Below are 18,003 nucleotides of genomic sequence, written 5' to 3'. Positions count from 1 at the left end.
CATATATGCTTTCTATACTTATTAATGCTTCTCTACCTGACCATGGGGCACAGAAAAACAATCAAACAATAACAAAAAATAAAAATAAACAACAACAACAAAACCCAACCAACCAACCAACCAACCAACCAATCAACCTACCAAAACCCTTGATAGATTCCTACATTGTTACTCTGATACCAGGTAGATACTTTCCACACATATGAAGATGGCCTATATTTAATACCAAATGCAAAGTAATATATTTTATTTTTCAACATTTTTCTTTTATTGATAAAAATTACACAAAAGCTAAGTGATAATTAAATTTAAAAGCAATATTATACATCATCTTGAGTTTAGAAATTCATCCCATGACAGTGTCATCCACAGGACCTCTGGCCATTGTTCACAGAGCCCCTCTTTCCATTGAGGGTAGTTCTCAGGCTCTTCCCCATCCACGTGTTCACAGGTCTGGTTATCAGGTTTCTTTCCATGATGGATACAGATAGGGGAATAAACCAGAGCTCCTTATATTGCCTATAATGTGCACTGAGTGAATATACACTTCAATGTATTTAACTCATTCCAGTAGTTTATTGAACATTGTAGTCAACTTTCTTTACTTTAGGTCAATGCAAAACCAAATCTTTTTTTATTTATTTTTTTATTTTTTTGTTTTTTGGTACCATGGAAGTACTCATATTTAGAAGTAGAAAGTCACTCAACCAGGAAATTAAGAAAAATAAAGCAAATAAAAGGATAAAACCAGATTTTAAAGGAAAAAACATGATAACTTAGGAGAAAAGGTCTGTGAGTGTTATGCACACCTTACAAGAAAAAAATTGTGTTGTTTCCCCAAAATTCCCACCCTCCCACTGTGGTTCTCCAGCCCAGGAACCATGCATTGTAGAAAAATCAAATATACAAACAAACCTATAGATAGCTAGGGTGAAATCTATTTTTATAAGAACTTAACACTCTTGATTATTTACATCTGGGAGTGCTTGTGTTTGTTTTATGTTTTAAAGCAAAGGAAGTTCTGTGTCCTCCCAGGTTGGTGGCAGGTTTATCAGCTGCCCAACTTCATAAGCCTTTTGTGGGTTGCTTCCCACAATTCCTTAAACTTCTGTACAGGAGCAATGAACTCTTGAGGCTGGAGGATGCTGGACACCTCATCTCCTTTGTGATGGAGGCCTCCCTTTCCCTGTGAGCTCTTCATTAAGAAGTTAGCTTTGCTGTTAGTTTGTTATTCTCTCGAGATAAATGGCAGGTGCAGCCGACCTCGCTATGGTGGCGATGAAGCTGTGGTCTCTCCCAAGCTCCAAACTGGGGCTGTCATCCTGCTCTATGGAAACAGCTTCATATGCCTTGTTGATGTGGAGAGGCTGATGGGCCTGGCAGTACCCAATCACTGGTTGGTCATAGCTGTAATACGGCAAGGGCTTCACATGGTGGGGCATCTGTACATGAGAAACAGAAACAGAAAAAGCAATTGTTTAGTAATAAGCTTCCAAAGGAGACTGGTTTTGTTTTCCATGCTGATTCAAGTCCTCTATTACTTGAAAATACCAATTTAACCAAAATAATAATTGTTACTTTTTGGTTATCATAATTCATATGCACTTTTTCTATAAGTTTATGTATAGTGTATTTTCAATGTTTTGATTTTTGATTCTCTTCTCAGTTGACATATCAACATATTAAAGGCTAGAAAAATGTAATTATCTGTGAACATGTATGACATATATCATACATATGTAGAACGTACCCTACTATACTATTAAAAGCATTCCACAACCTACATGAATGCATATGTTACAGAAATGGGGAAAACCTGTTACAGTATGGCATGATAAGTCAAGTAAAAAATAAGGTACAAAAGAATGTATATGTAATAATGAAATGTGTATGCTGATATACTCAAGCTCTTTGTATATGCCTCATATGTCTATATATTATGTGTTTGATTACATGTTTACAAGTAAATGTATATAATTTAAATGTTCTAGGTATATATCTATAGCTCCATTATTGTGTTTTATATTTTTTATGTAGTTTATTTGTATATGCCAGTTTTTTCTTTATTTTTAATTGACTACTTTTTCGCTGACAAATTTCATACATACATTCAATATATTTTGTTTACTTCTCACACACTCTCTTATCTACTTCCCACATCCCTACTCTGGACCAGATCCTTTCTCAGACTCATGACTCTTACTTTTGTTTGTGACCCATTTAATTTAACTAGAGCCATCTATGTCAGAACTGGATTGAATCAATAAATTATAGTTTAATAAGGTCATCAGTGGATATACAACTGAGGACAATATGTCTTTGTCTACATGAATCAGTAGCATGTAGACCAGAAGTAAGATGTGGGACTCCTTCCATTCCTACCTGTTGATGGGCCCATTCTTCTCCAGACTCAGGGTAGGTACACATGGCTGCTCTGAGTTCATGCTTTCAATGTCTGTGTCTTGATTAGGAGATGGCATTTCACAGCCTTTCTCCTTATCTTATGGCTCTTACAATATTTTTAGCCCTTCTTTGCAGGGCCCCTTGGCCTTTGAATGTATCATATAATCACCTTATTGAGGGTTGTGTACACATCCATCCATTAATCTCAGCACCTTGTACAGTCCAGCCTCTCTGCATTTATCACTACTTACTACAAAGAGAGGATTATCTCATTAAGGCTAAGAGGAGCATTTTCTATTGATATAAACATAACAATTTAAGATAGCTTGAATTTTTATCAGTCTAGTTCAACAGCTTTATTTAGTACCCCTATATGTCTTATGATCTCCCTTACCTTGGATTTTTGACCAAGTTATAATACTACAAATGATTCTCTGCTCTGGAGCCTGTATCTAGTACAAAATGTACAGATTATGTGCATGCTTTAACTTTCATCTGTACTTCTCACATCATACAATTCTAACCTCCATTCTGTGTCATATAACTTTTATGTAAAATAAAAATATCAGAGATAATTCCTAGCAAAATATTGCCTAAAATATTACAAATATTTGAACAGGTATACCTATTTGCTTATAATATGAATGGTATTCTTTATTTTCAAGCCAACAAGCTAAGACTCTATTGACTGTCACTGCAACAAATCTGGGTGAGAGTCAACTGCAATTATGTTAATAGGAAAATCTGCAAATACAATAGGTACCTTATTTTTTTATTGCTTTTCATTAGACCCTATATATCTGGTAAAGAAACACATTTCACAATGTTAGAAAAAGGAAACTGCAAGTGCACATTATTTTTAACTTGTGCTTGCACATTTGTCTGAATCTGCTACATCAATCTGATGGTGTTGACTCCTTGATGAGATGACAAAACTCCCAAGTGCTCAGCTACTAGTGGTTGATGATTCAAGAGGTTTTGCCCTCTTGTCTCAGCTCCACCTCTGTTTTACCTTTGTGGATCCTTAGCTCTACAAAGTCAATTTCTTTCACTCACACCTGCAGCTCTCCGATACACTGCCAATGCAGGTTTATGGGAAAGAAGTTGTAGAAGGGGAAGGATTTTTTTTTGTTTTGTTTTGCTTTTGTTTTGGTGAGCTTTCCCTCTGTACATGCATAGATATCTCTGATCTCTGATTGATTCCCATAGCAGCAGGTGATACCCTTATGTCATTTATGACGTGGTGCATAAAGCATAGTCAGGGTTCTCTAGAAGAACAGGACTTATAATGAATCTCTGTCTCTGTCTCTCTGTTTCTCTGTGTCTCTGTCTCTCTCTGTCTCTCTGTCTCTCTCTGTCTCCCTCTGTCTCTCTCTGTCTCTCTCTGTGTCTCTGTCTCTGTCTTTATCTCTCTCTCTCTTCCTCAAGGGCATTTATTAGAATAGCTTCTAGACTGTGGTCCAACTAGTTCAACAATGGCTTTTCTACCAAAGCAAATTCCAAGGATCCTGCAGTTGTCCAGTTCACAAGGCTGGATGTCTCAACTGGTCTTCAGTATGTGCTAGAATCCAAAGCATTGGGCTTCACTGCCAGTGAAAGAATAGACTTGCCAGCAAGAGTGAGGGTTAGGATATCCTGCTTATCTACCTGTCTGTCTATCATCTGTCTGTCTGTCTACATACAGTTATCATGTAGTGATTTTTTGATAAAATAAAACCTTCTATCTTACAGGGAAGCTCTTAAAAGACAAGTTGTTCTAAAGGCAAGTGAAACATTCCATCCTGAAGGAAAGCTCATTAAGAACAGAAAGTAAATAGCTAAAGTAGATTCAGGGCATCCCTCAAACTGACCAGATTCTCAAGGTTCTCTACTTCAGTAGATCTTCTGAGAGACATCTCCAAACAAGCCAAGCTGACTAGAAGACTCTGTGATAAGTCTAGCTTCCTGGAAGATGCAGAGTATAAGACTTTTAACTACTGTGTCATATATGCAGCCCCATTTTTATTTCTTATCCATTGAGATATCTCTCTAAAAGTCAGCAAACTGTCTAGACATGAACTATTCATTGTCATTCTGTTTTCAGAAATGGGATCTCAGTAGGATTTTCTAAGTGTGTCAGATGGTAGAAGACTGATTGGTGTCCTGGGTCAACAAAACTCTGATGAAGTAGAGAAATGAAAGCAGATATTTTGTTCAGGGTATTGAGCAGGGAGAAGCATTTTGGGAAAGACCTTCCTAAGGATATTTTGATCCATTCTTCTTTCTATTATTAATATGTGAAGGACAACTTGAAATCTCATGAAAAAAATCATCAAATTACTTCCAAGTACAGAACATTCACTGGGCACAGAATATATTTATTCTATACTTTCCTTTCTTTTTTTCTAACATTTATTTATTTATTTATTTATTTATTTATTTATTTATATTATTTTATTTAATTTGTGTTCCACAACAGAGGGATGGAGATCAGAGTACAACTTACAGAGGTTAACATATGCCTTCTCCCATAGGATTCCCTGTGGATCAATTCCAGGTCCTCAAGCTAGTCAGCAAGTGTTCCTTCCTGCTGAGCTATCTTGCCAACCTTTCCCCCATACTTTCACTTAAAGAAATGATTCTGTTTTCTTTCCCCAAATTAGCCAGATTCACGTGATAAATCAAAGACCACATGAAGCACTGACTGTGGCTCTGTTAAATGCCTTCTATTGTTGGGATCTTTACCATAGTAGTCATTATAAGGGGAAGACACTGGACTCAAAAAGCATGCCTAAGTCTTGTGTGAGAGAAAGTTAGGGAGTCATGAGCTCTCTGTACAAATAGGTTCATCAGAGGATGAACACCAGCAGCTAATATGTCAACGTTGTTCTTTTTTTTCTTATTTATTTAAAACTCTTATGTATAAAATATAATCTAAGAGAACAATTTCATAGCTTAAACATCATGATATTCAACTTCATGTTGACTCAAATACAGGGAGCCTTATTAACCACCAGACCTCTAGATATATATGTCATATCACTTCAGAACTCAGGAAACTTGGTTTGCTACAGAGGTTAGATTGTGTTTTACTATGGTAAGCAGGGGCCCCCTAAGTTTTCTCCACCATTGTAACATTCTTTTCTTCTAGACTGACCAATGGCAAAATAAATAATAAATACTCAAAAGCTGAATGAATTGGCCAGCTTTGAAAGGATAACTACAACATTTGCTCATTTACTCTTGGAGTCTATTCTGCTGGGCACCATGTAATCAATTGAATTCTCAGTTTCGGAGCAGCAAAAAGAAAGAGGTCTTGTGCTTTACAGTAATAATGTACAGCACATTAACCACCTGGGTCCCTGTGTGGGTTGTTGTTTCCAGTAGTCAAAACAAAGTGTCCTCAAGTTCCCTTTAATGTAGTTTTGGTATTTTTGTAAATGTGTTTTTAGTACTTTACAAAAGGGTCCCCATGCTCCTTCCGTTCTCTCCTGGGCTCCACTTTGAAGCTCTGCAGAACAACACTATTTAAAGATGTTCTCATTAGCATGCCTGGCTACTCATTGGCTGCACTGAAAGCTGTACTTTATTTAAAGTCAATTGCATGGTGCACAGAATAATAAGAATCTGAGAAATACGTCATGCTGTTTGGCAGATCTGACTTCCCCAGAGTATTTGTACAGTTGAACATAAGTCACATGTAAACTTCCTTAGAGGAATATTATAAGTACATGTGAGGTGGGTTAGAGTGGTGAGAAGCCGTCCTATAATTAATTAGTGGTCACTTTGATTCTTCTGATATCTGGCTAATCCTCTAAAAATGGAGCAGTCATGCTGTCCCATTGCCCTCAGGTAACACTGAAAGTCCTTTCTGACCTTTAAGAAATCTACTGAGAACACCTATTACAGCTCATTTAAGCTCAACACTGCCCTTACATGTTTTGGTCTTCCAGTTTCCATTCAGAAGTAGGATACAGGTGGGCACAGCATGGTTTCTAACCAAGGCTCCCAGTCCTATCCTGCACATTAGGAGGCTATCAAACATCAGTGTGCCTTCTGCTTTCCAAAAAGCCCATCATTTACTCTTTGCCCATAATATGTTTTTCCCTTCCAAAGCAGCAGAAAGGTATTTTTTTAAAAAAGAATGAAATCATTCTTTGAATTATGAGGGTTTGCTGTCTTAGTATTTCAATGACAGAAGATTGGGAAAGGAAATACTTTATATTTTGGGAGGAAAGGGTAAATTACAGAGGGTTTTACGGAGCTCCAAATCTGCATATTGACTCTTATTCTAAAACTTTATATCAGTAATAATTGTATTTCAAATGAGAAATGAATGTGTCTATGCAGTAAGTGTGAATGCAATGTGAAATGGATCCTTGATAAATTTGATCAGAGTCTTTAGAATTTCAACATGGAAATCCAATACTGTTTCTTCCTTTTCTTAAAGTTTTAAACATTAGTTAGAAGTAGTTGAAGTATCTGATTGTTCTTAAATTACTGTAGTCTATCATTAGTCTTATTTATTAACTTTTCATGGCCATTGTTCAGATTTCAGTATGATTTCTTTCCACTGAAGTCATAAAAAGTTGATTTTCAATTTCCTGAATGACATTTGGATTCTAATTTCCAGAATTAAAGGGTTGTGCCGGGCTATTCAAACCATTTAAAAAGTATCATCATATAAATCCAAGGAAGAATTCAATACAGCTGAATTGCTTAATGAAGATGGACATTGCATTTATTGGAAGAGAAATTGATTTAAAATGAATGACAATTGCTAAGTGAATGTATAACTTTGACTTTAATCTTGTCACTAGGTTAGTATGTGCTGAGAATCGAACATGCACATGTAAACAACTCCAGGGAGTTGATATTATATTTCAGTAATGTTAGTTGGATAGAAGAGAAACTTAGTTGCTCCTTCAGTACATGGGATGCATAGATGGGAAAAATTGACACAACTCAAGGTCAAACGTCAAACAACATGTGATCCTGCCTCAAACAAGGTAGGCACTAAAGATTGACACATGAGCTTTACCCTGCAACATACTTGTGTTATGTGCAGACATTCACATCCATGAATGCTTGCATGCTCATATATACAAACACACACATATACACACACACCTACACATACACACACAATTTTAAGAAGTACCTCATAGTAAAAAAGAATTTCAAAAACTCAGAAGTTGTGAGATTGAAAACATGTGAATGATGGCACAATTTATTAAGAAATATGAAAGAAGAGTTTATTGAAGTTTTCCATCTCAGACAATGCCTGGTACAGATTTTATGCTTTTCCTATTTTGTTTTGAAAGTTAAATAAGGAATATGACTTGGCCATCAATTCAGTTTGTCAGTTTATCAATTACATTTTGTAATGTTTGTTTCAAAAAGGCCCCAAATAAAACAAAGGAAGTGATGGTGAAAGTGGCACTTATCCTGCTTCCATTTTATTGGTGGGGTAAAAGAACGTCATCATGTAAGACCCACCATTCTTAAAAGTCAGCAAGACGATAGATATCTTGAGTAAAGACCTTGGATACCAAGCCTGACAGGTTAACATGTATCTTTGAGATTCACATGTGTTGAAGGGGAGAATCAACTCTTGCAAGCTGTCATCTGACCTTAACACATATTTGCAAGTATTGGTGAACACTATAGATTTGTCTTTTATTCCTGATTTTTCTTACTCAAGGGTGCTAGAAAATATTTTCACTTTCAAGTCAGTTGTATGATGTTAGAACACAATGATGCTTACGAGTTTAGTGTTTCCTTACTAAAATGTGCTGCTTCAAGCTGTCCCAGAACTTACAGTAATGAGGAGCCACAAGACATTGAAGATAGGGTTGACTCCATTAACTGTGGCATATATTAGCAATGTTCTCAGCATTCACAAAGGTTTTAGAGTAATAGGATGGATTAATTAACAGGCATTGCTTTTAGACACTTCTCTTCCAAAGCCCTGATCCCTGGTGTGGAAAGAATACTGTATCCCTGGTTGTATATTGTAGTCAAATATAGTATATTCGACTTTAATACTGAAGTATTAGAGTAACAAATAGATATGATAATATTTTACACTAGGAATGTTTCCTTCTTGCCGAAAAAAGTAGGGTTTCTAAGAATTGCAATGACATGAAGAAGATATTTGTCCTCAAATGGGGGACTGTGATCATTATTTGAGCCCCATTTCCTTCTTGCAAAAATTCAAACCATACAGAAGTAACCAAGCAGAGATGAAATTTATCAGTGAATATAGCTGATCAAGTTTAATGGACTTTGCTTTGAGCTGGAGAGATAGCTCAGTCATATAGCACTTGCCTCAGAGTTATAGGACATAAGTGTAATTCTACAAATTGAGCATAGTGTCCTACATATGAATTGCTAGAATTGAGAAGGTAGAGATAGGAGGATCTCTGAGGACAGTCTAGCCCAAATTCAAGGACAATGAGGACCATGGGCACCTGAAGATGACCTTTGGCCTCCACATGCGCACACACACACACACACAGACACACACACACACACACAGAGAGAGAGAGAGAGAGAGAGAGAGAGAGAGAGAGAGAGAGAGAGAGAGAGAGAGAGAGAGAGAGAGAGAGAGAGAAAGAGAAAGAGAGAAAGAGAGAAAGAGAGAGAGCCTTCAAGAGTCAAAGAGAGATGTGTTAGAAGCAGCGATGACTGCAGAAATACAGTTAGTTTGTACATTCCTCAGTTAAGTTCCCCTGTTTTTCTCCAGAGAATGGTGGCTTGCTATTCTCTGGAGAATATCTTGCTAATATCTAGTGAACTTAGGTGACATTCTATTTGGATTTGTGTTAAATACTTTATACTACCTTAAACTCATTTTCTTGACTAACTAGAAGGTAGCATTTGCTCTTTGGAGATACAGCAGGTGAGTCTCCAGTGTCTCCTCTCTAACTGTGCAGTGGGCATTCAGTTAAAGACAGAAATTCTTTTACAAATATAAAATTGAAAATGAAATTCTTACATAAGGGAGATGGTTTTGTAAAACAGAATTTTGTACCCCAGGGTAGAACTTCAGAGCCAAATAACAGATGCAAGAAGAAAACCCCAGAAGGATTCAGACATACTGACAGAATGAAATGACTGCTTTGATTCTAGAACCATTAAAAGAAATTTCTAGGAGCCTGGGTGTTTCTAATAAGAGAAATGTTGAGATGCAAGTTTAATTATGAAAATAGAATATGCTCATTTAGACAATGTAATTATGTTTTATTCTGATTGACTTCATTTTAGAACAGTAAAGCAGAATGGTACATAAATAATATTGGTTTTATATTTTAAATGAAATATGTACAGGTCTAAGGTAATGGCTGGATCTCTGCCATAAAGTATATGCTATTAAGATGTAATTATATAAAAGTGAATTTGCTAACATAACTCACTTATTTATGTGTTCATTCATTCACTCACATGACAGATACTCATCACAGGTTTTGGCAAACTCATGAGTCAGTTATAGTTTAGTCTTTCAACTCACACGGAATTTATTGTGAACTGCAGACCTAACTTTTGACTGTGAAAATGGACATAAGCAAAATGTGAATGAAGAAGAAAGGAACTGTTCTTAATATAACATTACTTAATGGCATAGTTAGCTTTAACTCTCAACTGGGCAAAGCTTAGAATTCTTTGAGAAAAAAAAGCCTCAATATAGGAATATCCATTAAATCAGACAGGACTATGAAGATGTCTGTGGGGATTGTCTTGGTAATTAATTGATATACAAATGGCAAGCTCACTCTGAATATCATCATGTCTTGGACTAATGACCCTGGGTGGTATAAGTAGGCTGACTGAGCATGAGTCCAAGTGTAGTAAGTGAGCTACCAAGCAATATTCCCTGGTTTCCACTTCACATTCCTACTTGGGTTCTTCTCCTAATTTTTTCCTGTAACTATAACCTGAAAGCATAATATAAATAAACCATTTCTTCTCCTAAGTTGCTTTAGGTGAGTGTTTTATCAGAGTAATGGGTTGCTAGAATACTTATGGACATGGGATTTTGAGTTTCATGTAAGGTTCATGGGTTGCATTATAATATAATCATTTAAAAAAGTAAAAAAAATAATTAGCACTTTTGCCCCCCCCCATTTTTATAACCTAGGCATCTAGTTATGGATCTATAAGGAAGAATAAAATGAAGCTGGCTTATTCAAGAATGTTATTAACAACTGCATGAGTGAGATGAGCGTGGTCCTCCCTGCCTGTCATTGAGACTGAATACTGAGAGTCAAGAGAGCAGAGAGAAAAAAGAGTTCCCAGCATGTGAGCCCTGTGGATTTCCAAGTGAAGACACAGGTCTTGTCCAGAATAAAGCTCACAGTGGCTCCCACACAAAAAGCTGGACTCACACAATCTTGGTACTTGGAATTCAGACAGAAAGCTTCAGGTGAGAGCTTGAAAGTCACCCCTGAGGTCATACTGGATCAAACATACTATAGCAGGAACAAAGCTGACTGACCTTTGAGTGGACAGCTTAAGGGATGCTCTTAATGCAGTGAGCCAGCTCCTGAGCTATGGTAGCTCCCAACACAAGGGAGAGAACTCTGGTGATTATGTGAAAGAGGTCATTGGGTCCAAAGGTTATTGAATCATAAATATTTGCCCCACCATGGCTTCTTCTTGCAGAGAAGTTAAAAGTATGCCCTTTTCCTATTTCTCAATCAAAACTTGGCCCTCTCCTAAACCTATTCACTGTTCTGTTCTTTTTCTTTTTCTTTTCTTTTTTTTTTATAGAGCCTGCTGTCTTTTTCGTCTACATCTTCATTTTCTTTCTCCTATTCCAAATGGGCTTATGCTAATCTTTTGACCCTCTATTAAAATGTCATGTTTCTGGATAGGTTCTCTCTAACTACCTTATCTAAAATGACATTCCATTTCCCATTCAGGTTTACATATATAAGCTACTCTTTTTTCAAAACTCTGTTTATTTTTTCTGCATAGCATTTATTGAAATGTTAAGTATTCTTAGATAGGCTCTTTATGTGTTTTGCCAATCTGAGAATATTAACTTGGTCCTATTCATGCTCTTATCATTGATAGTATTGTTGTACTGCCATCCTTCCAGATATCACAACTTGCATAACTTGGTGATGCACATATTTGGACTGAAGTTAGGACTAATTCAGTTGGGTAAATTTAACAACTATCATTATATATATGTTTTTTAAATAGCTACTTGTAGGTGAATTTACTTTACGGTGGTGAATTGTCCGTAAATGTTCAGTCAGCTAGAGAACTTCTTTAGCTAAACATTTTTGTAATCTACTCCTTTTATTTTTAAAGGTAATTTAATTTACTAAGATGGCAGTCATGGCCCACTCTGTTTGGCACTATGGGGAGAAAGGATATTTCTGTATTCTTAAAAGCTAATAAAGATGCTTGCTGCTGAAAAAAATGCTCAAACTCTCTAATTATTTCTATCAAGTGATACATTTAAAGGAAAGGCAAAAGAATGGATCACCCAAAGTATTACTGAGCAAGCAATGAGGAGATGTAAAAACATAGAGAAGATAATGAGAGGATGGCTCAGGAATACTGAGTCAACACATAGTAAAACTCAACACATATTGTATGAAATTAACCATTTCTGTTGGCTAATCTCTAGGAACAAAGGATATGTGCATGTGTGTGTGTATGTGTATGTCTGTGTGTGTGTGTGTGTGTGTGTGTGTGTATGCTTGTTTCTACAGGAAACAGCTGAATGAGTCCTTCTTCCCATTCTCCCATCCTCTATAACAGCCAGAACTCCAACTGTCATGATCACAGGTATTTTTCCTTACTTCTCACCATTGTGGTCCAATAAAATTCATCACTCTCATGTTCTCCTATTTCTGAAGACTATACAGCATCAGCATAAAAGACTTCTCTGGACTTTATTTTCTTGAATGAAGCTATATTAAACAGCAAGATTGTTATATTCTTAGGAGAAATAGAATAAACCAACAATTATGCATTTCATCGTACTGCTTATCTTAACCAGCACCCCAAATTTTACCTCTTGTAAGTATCTATACATAATCTACACTATTTCTAGCTCTTTTTCCTTCTTTGTCTATTTCTACTATCCTTACAAAAAGTACAACACTGAACTGTTAAACTCTAACTTCATTTAACTACCTCTCTATTTTCTCTTCTACAACTCTGAAAAACATATCCTGAAAACAGCATCTTAAGAGCGAAAAAGGTTTTCTGGCCCACAGTCTCTTATGGAAGTGAAGTCAAGATGATAGCACTTTGAAGCAGGTGCTAGTATCACAGCAACAGCCAGAAAGCAGAGAGTGGTGAATCCATGCTGCTGCTCAATTCTAATTCTTTCTTTATAGAGTCAACAAACCTAGCTAGGAAATGAAGCCACCAAGAGAGGGCAGACCATCCAACTTCAATGAATATAAGCAAGATAATGTCCATGGGCATGGCCAAAGACCTCTATTCCTGGTTATTTTATTATGTGATAATTTGATAATATTAACTATCACATATTTAATCCTAAACAAATACATGTAGCTTCTTCTTAATGCCCAGATAATTTAGGTATTCGTAGGAGGCTTTTATGTCATCTACTGTCATGTTCCAATTCTGCATGTGTCTTCTGTATCCTGATTATGGAACTGATCTCCATCAGTGTACTTATTGTAAATTCCCACTTTCTCATAGCTCTCATCAAACTGACTCAGAAGCTCTTATTGCAAATTAGATTTTCACATATACGTGCCACAGTCTTTTAACAGAAACCTCTTTAGCTACCACTAGGAAAGCTCATCAATTCTAAACTCAGAAAGTGTCTAATATTTCACCCTTCCACTAAACTGTGGTTCATTATTTTATTATGAAAACTGATAAGATTAATAGTTGATGAAATTTGTAACATTTTTAAAAATTATTTTTATGTATTTTCTCAGAAATAATATATAACTTCCTTATTTTTCATGCACTTAGATACTAAGAAAAGACCTGAATGCATGGAACAGAGCCTGGCATTAGATGTGGGTAGAGAATGGGCTCACTCTATTCTTGGATAGATTTTAACTTCATTCAACTTCTAATGGTGAACCAAATAATCAGTTGTCAAGATGACAGGTAGTCTATATTAAATTTCCTACAAATATGAGCCTTGCAACCTATCTATCAATCAAATTATCACTTATCTATCTATCTACCTCTCATCTTTCTATCTATCCATCCAGCTATATATGTATGTATGTATGTATTTATCTATCTATCTATCATCTATCTTTCAATCATGTATCTACCATCTATGTTTCTACAGTACTACATATCAATCTTTCTGTCTATATAACTACCTCTTTGTTTACCATGTATACATCTTTCTCTACTAATTATGTATGTATACATGTATAAATGTATTTATGCATGCATGTATAGGTGTATTTATATCTATCTACCATCTACTTATCAATTATTTATTTGTACAGTTCTACCATAAGGATGAAAACATATTTGATCTCAAGTAAAGATGATAATGGTTTTCTTTGGTAACCATAATCCTTTTTAAAAAGTACTGTTTTTAAATATAGCAATAATGTGAGAAATCCTTAAGATATACTCAAGAATGGTTTTTGTATACTTGAGATAACTGTAACAAAACTTTAAATGATGTAGTACATAAATGTATATGCTTGCAATGAAGAGAGGGTTTAGAAAAATGTAGATGAGTGTGCCTAGCATATGTAGGCTATAATCAGTAATTCATTCTGAGCATAATTATTTCTAGATAGATATATTAATATTTTAAAAATACTGGTAGAAATTAACATTATTTGTGATGGTTCTAGATTAACCTCTTTTGTCTGATCTTCCAACCATTGTAATCCTGTCCACAGCAATAACTACCCACATTCTGCTTACTCTGAAGCATTAAGGAAAGATCCAGTCTGTGATAAATTTGATTACTCCCTCTGTATTTGTGTTGAGGGATAAGCACAAAGGCCTGACATTATAATGGGGAAATATCGTAGAGCATAAAGTTCTTGTCTAAAAAACAGAACAACTTTGATATATCAAGATTACTTTAACTAATTTCTCATATAAAATTGTGTTATTTCTATAGCTTTCTTCAGCTTCAAACTCAAGGCTGATTTCTTTCTGAAGGTTTAATACCATCAGAAGTTCTGACTTCAACCCTGAACTCTGAAAGACCAGTGCAGACTCACCCTCATTCTGTGTGTTCCTGCTGCATTTTGACTTTTGTCTTTTCCTGTCACTCTTTCATACTTCTTTATCTCCTCCATATTTTTCAATTTGAGCAAAAATTTGGCCTGTTACCTAGACCTAAATATCATTGAAACTTTGTTTAGTTTTTAGTCAGTTCATTGTTCAGTTCACCAAGAACACAGAGCTTGCATGAAATATTGATTAAGCCTATTTTAAGATTTAATTAAATATTTGGCATAAAAATCACTGAAACCTTAGTTTTTTTTCAAGTGCCTGTATCTTGACATGAAATACAAGCCAATTTCATAGAGAACTCATGGTGTACAGTCAATTGATTCTTGAAAATTATACTTAAGAAATATATGAGAAACAGCATTATTTTATAGGCATGCTATCAAATAACAGAGAGTCATTTTGAAAAATAAGTGATATAGTTTATGTAAGGATTTCCATTTGAATATATAAAATTCAGGCAGTAGGAATTGTCAGTCTCTGTTGCTAAAGAAGGAGACATCAGGGAACAGAAGTGTGGTTGTTGTACATGCAGAACCCCTAACGGTGATAACTGCTTCAATTCCCTACAACAAACATGCTTTTCAAAACATAATATTAAAAGCCTAGTTTGGTTGACACCATGCAAAATGGATCTACAAGTGAATGGAGAGAGTAGATTTTGTTTAGAATGAATATTGACCTTCCATTATGAGACTTCAGAATCTGTAATATGTAAAAGACAAACATAGACTTGATAGTTCATTTTGGAAGATTTAAATACTATTTTAAAGGTATAAAACATATTCTTTCTTCTGAGGTAATATTTCCAAGTCCTATGGCTGAGAGTGATGTTTGCCATTTATTATAGAACATATAGTTGGAAGCATTCATGACTCTAAGTTCATACTTTTAAGTAAAAAATAATTTCTGTATTATCTACTCACAAAGTATAGTTTTACTTTTCAACATTTTTTCTTCTTATTATATTTTCTTTAGTACCATGGATTGAACCAAGGCTATTCACATGCTAGACAAATATATTACTCAGCTATCGTTCCATCACATCATACCTATATTTCTCTCTCTCTCTCTCTCTCTATATATATATATATATATATATATATATATATATATATATACATACATATATATATATCATCTATCTATCTATCTACATATACACACACATATGCAGACACACACACACACACACACACACACACACACACACACACACACACACACTGTAGCTCCAATTAGCTTTAAGATTAAATCCTCATTCTTTGACCTTCTTGGTTGCTGGTATTTCAGTTTCTGCACCAAGTTCTGGTTCCATACTTATATTAAGAAAATATATTCTCTGTGACAACTGTGACAGGTTCTCTGCAAATATCCCACTAGCAGGATAAGAACAAAGATCTACCTGTCATTTCAAAGCCTTTGCTAAAATCATGACTCCTCTTGCCTACACTATTTTAGGGTCTAACTTCAAAGGAGAGTAATTACACACTCTCTTCATGTGTTTTAGAATATGGAAGGGAGCAAAACTACTGACATTACATGAATGTGAGACAGGAAAAGCTTTTTCTTGATGTGTCCATCACTCCAATCAGATTGAGTAAAAGTGAGTTTGAATAATGACAGGAATTGAACTGTGGAGGGACATTTACATTTTTAAGACTTATTTTTATATAGATAAATGTTTACTTTGTATGTCTGTGCCCCAAATGCATATAGTGCCCATGAAGGAAAGAAGATGGCATCAAATTCCCCACAACTGGAGCAACAAATGGTTGTGAGTTGTCATGTGGGTGCCGTAAACTGAATCAGGACATCTGCATGAGCAGCCAGTGCTCTGAACTGCTATGATCACTCTCCAGTCCTGATTCCTGTTCTTTAATGGACTCTTGATAATCAACATGTACTTCAATAACCGTGGAGTCCATAAATTGAACATATCAATATTGGACCACAGGAATGGGATGATTATGACTAATATTGCCACAGGTTCAGAAGGGTTATTATGCTGCTTGGTTTAGTAATTCTTCACTGCTGCTGAAGGAGCTCTTCTTTATTTAGACTACATCTACCCTGACAAACAGAAAGAAGGATGTAACCAGTGTTAAGTCAATTTTCTTATTACCAGTCAGATATAAGGATAAACATACACTCTGAGATGTGAAATTAATTATTTCAGGAAATAAAGTCCACTTTTGTTTCCTTGCATACTCTGGTTATCCATTTTTTATAGTTTTTATTTATCTTTTGTTCTTATATGAATACTACATATATATATATACATATATATGTATATATATTTGTCAAAAACATGCAATTGTTTGATTGAAATTCAACTGCTTTTGAAGAGGAAATATTTGTTTTCCAGCACGAAAATGTGGCTGTTCACAACTACCTGTAACTCCTGGTCAAGAAATTCATTACTCTCTATTTGTTGCCAAGAACAACCAATGCACCCCCCACCCCACCCCATGCACACATATATACAGAATTAAAAGACCACACAAACAAAACTCAGTAACAGTGCGAGTTTGCTAAGCTGCTACACCAGTGTCTTCTGGGACCTTCATCTTCTAGTTCAGTCACCTTACAAAAGAGTTTGATTGACATGTGTAACCTCAGGTCTCACCCCAACCTCACTGAATATAAATAAATCACTTCTATTTGTATTCGAGTTTGTGGAGCATATCCTTATGCATCAGTTGTTTGAGGGTAAACATCTACCTGGAAGGCAATGCTATTCATATGTAAGGACAGGTCTGTGTGTCTACACTGTCTATATCAGAACTGCATTAAATATAAAGGAGAGACAGCAGCAGTGCCTGCAGAAATGGCACGTCCTATGAACAGCAACAGGGTCCACTGTGAACCTGTGAGAAATAATTGTCTGATCCCATCTCAGACCCACTGAATACAATTTCTGGCTTTGAGACTTAGTTATCTATGTTGGAACAGGCTCTGTATGAGGCCCAGCTGGTGTACCTACAGAGTGGGGTAGACAGTAGGACCCAGAGAACTTACCCAGTATGCTGAAAACACACATTCCCAAAAGGTGGCTGGCTAGAAGGTAGACTTTTCTCTCTAGTATAGTTCTATGTTGTTTTACTATATTTGAAAAGGACTAAGCTGGCTTTATTTTGTTAAACTTTATATATTCCTGTGTTTCAAAAGTCACAGATAATCCTAATTCTTTATAAGAACATGTTCCCCAGTGATATAAGAAGGCCTGAGGACCAGTGTGCTTGGGTAGCTCTTCCTAGGAGACTTTGTCTGCTGTTCTTGGAAAGAACAACTCCCACAACTCCCCACTTTTGGTGACTTGTCATCAGGTGCATGCTTGTAAAAGGAAAGCTTTCTTCTTTTTCTTTTCTTTTCTTTTCTTTTCTTTCTTTCTTTCTT

General features: G+C 35.7%; 1 protein-coding gene across 4 annotated transcripts in view; it reads right to left on the bottom strand.

Annotated features, from left to right (window-relative positions):
* Positions 1–249: 249 nt before the first annotated feature.
* The window catches only part of Lrrtm4 (leucine rich repeat transmembrane neuronal 4), a 782,955-nt gene continuing 765,201 nt past the window's right edge, over positions 250–18,003 (bottom strand). For 3 of the 4 annotated variants that reach the window (XM_031382239.1, XM_031382240.1, XM_031382237.1), the window contains one exon: positions 250–1,442. In XM_031382239.1, coding sequence (XP_031238099.1) covers positions 1,221–1,442 — 222 coding nt within the window. In that variant the 3' untranslated portion in view covers positions 250–1,220. The remainder of the gene's footprint in view (positions 1,443–18,003) is intronic. The other variant, XM_031382238.1, reaches the window with a different exon arrangement.

This window comes from Mastomys coucha, unplaced genomic scaffold (genome assembly GCF_008632895.1).
Source record: "Mastomys coucha isolate ucsf_1 unplaced genomic scaffold, UCSF_Mcou_1 pScaffold20, whole genome shotgun sequence".
Lineage (NCBI taxonomy): Eukaryota > Metazoa > Chordata > Mammalia > Rodentia > Muridae > Mastomys > Mastomys coucha.
This window is presented reverse-complemented; position numbering and strand designations above follow the sequence as displayed.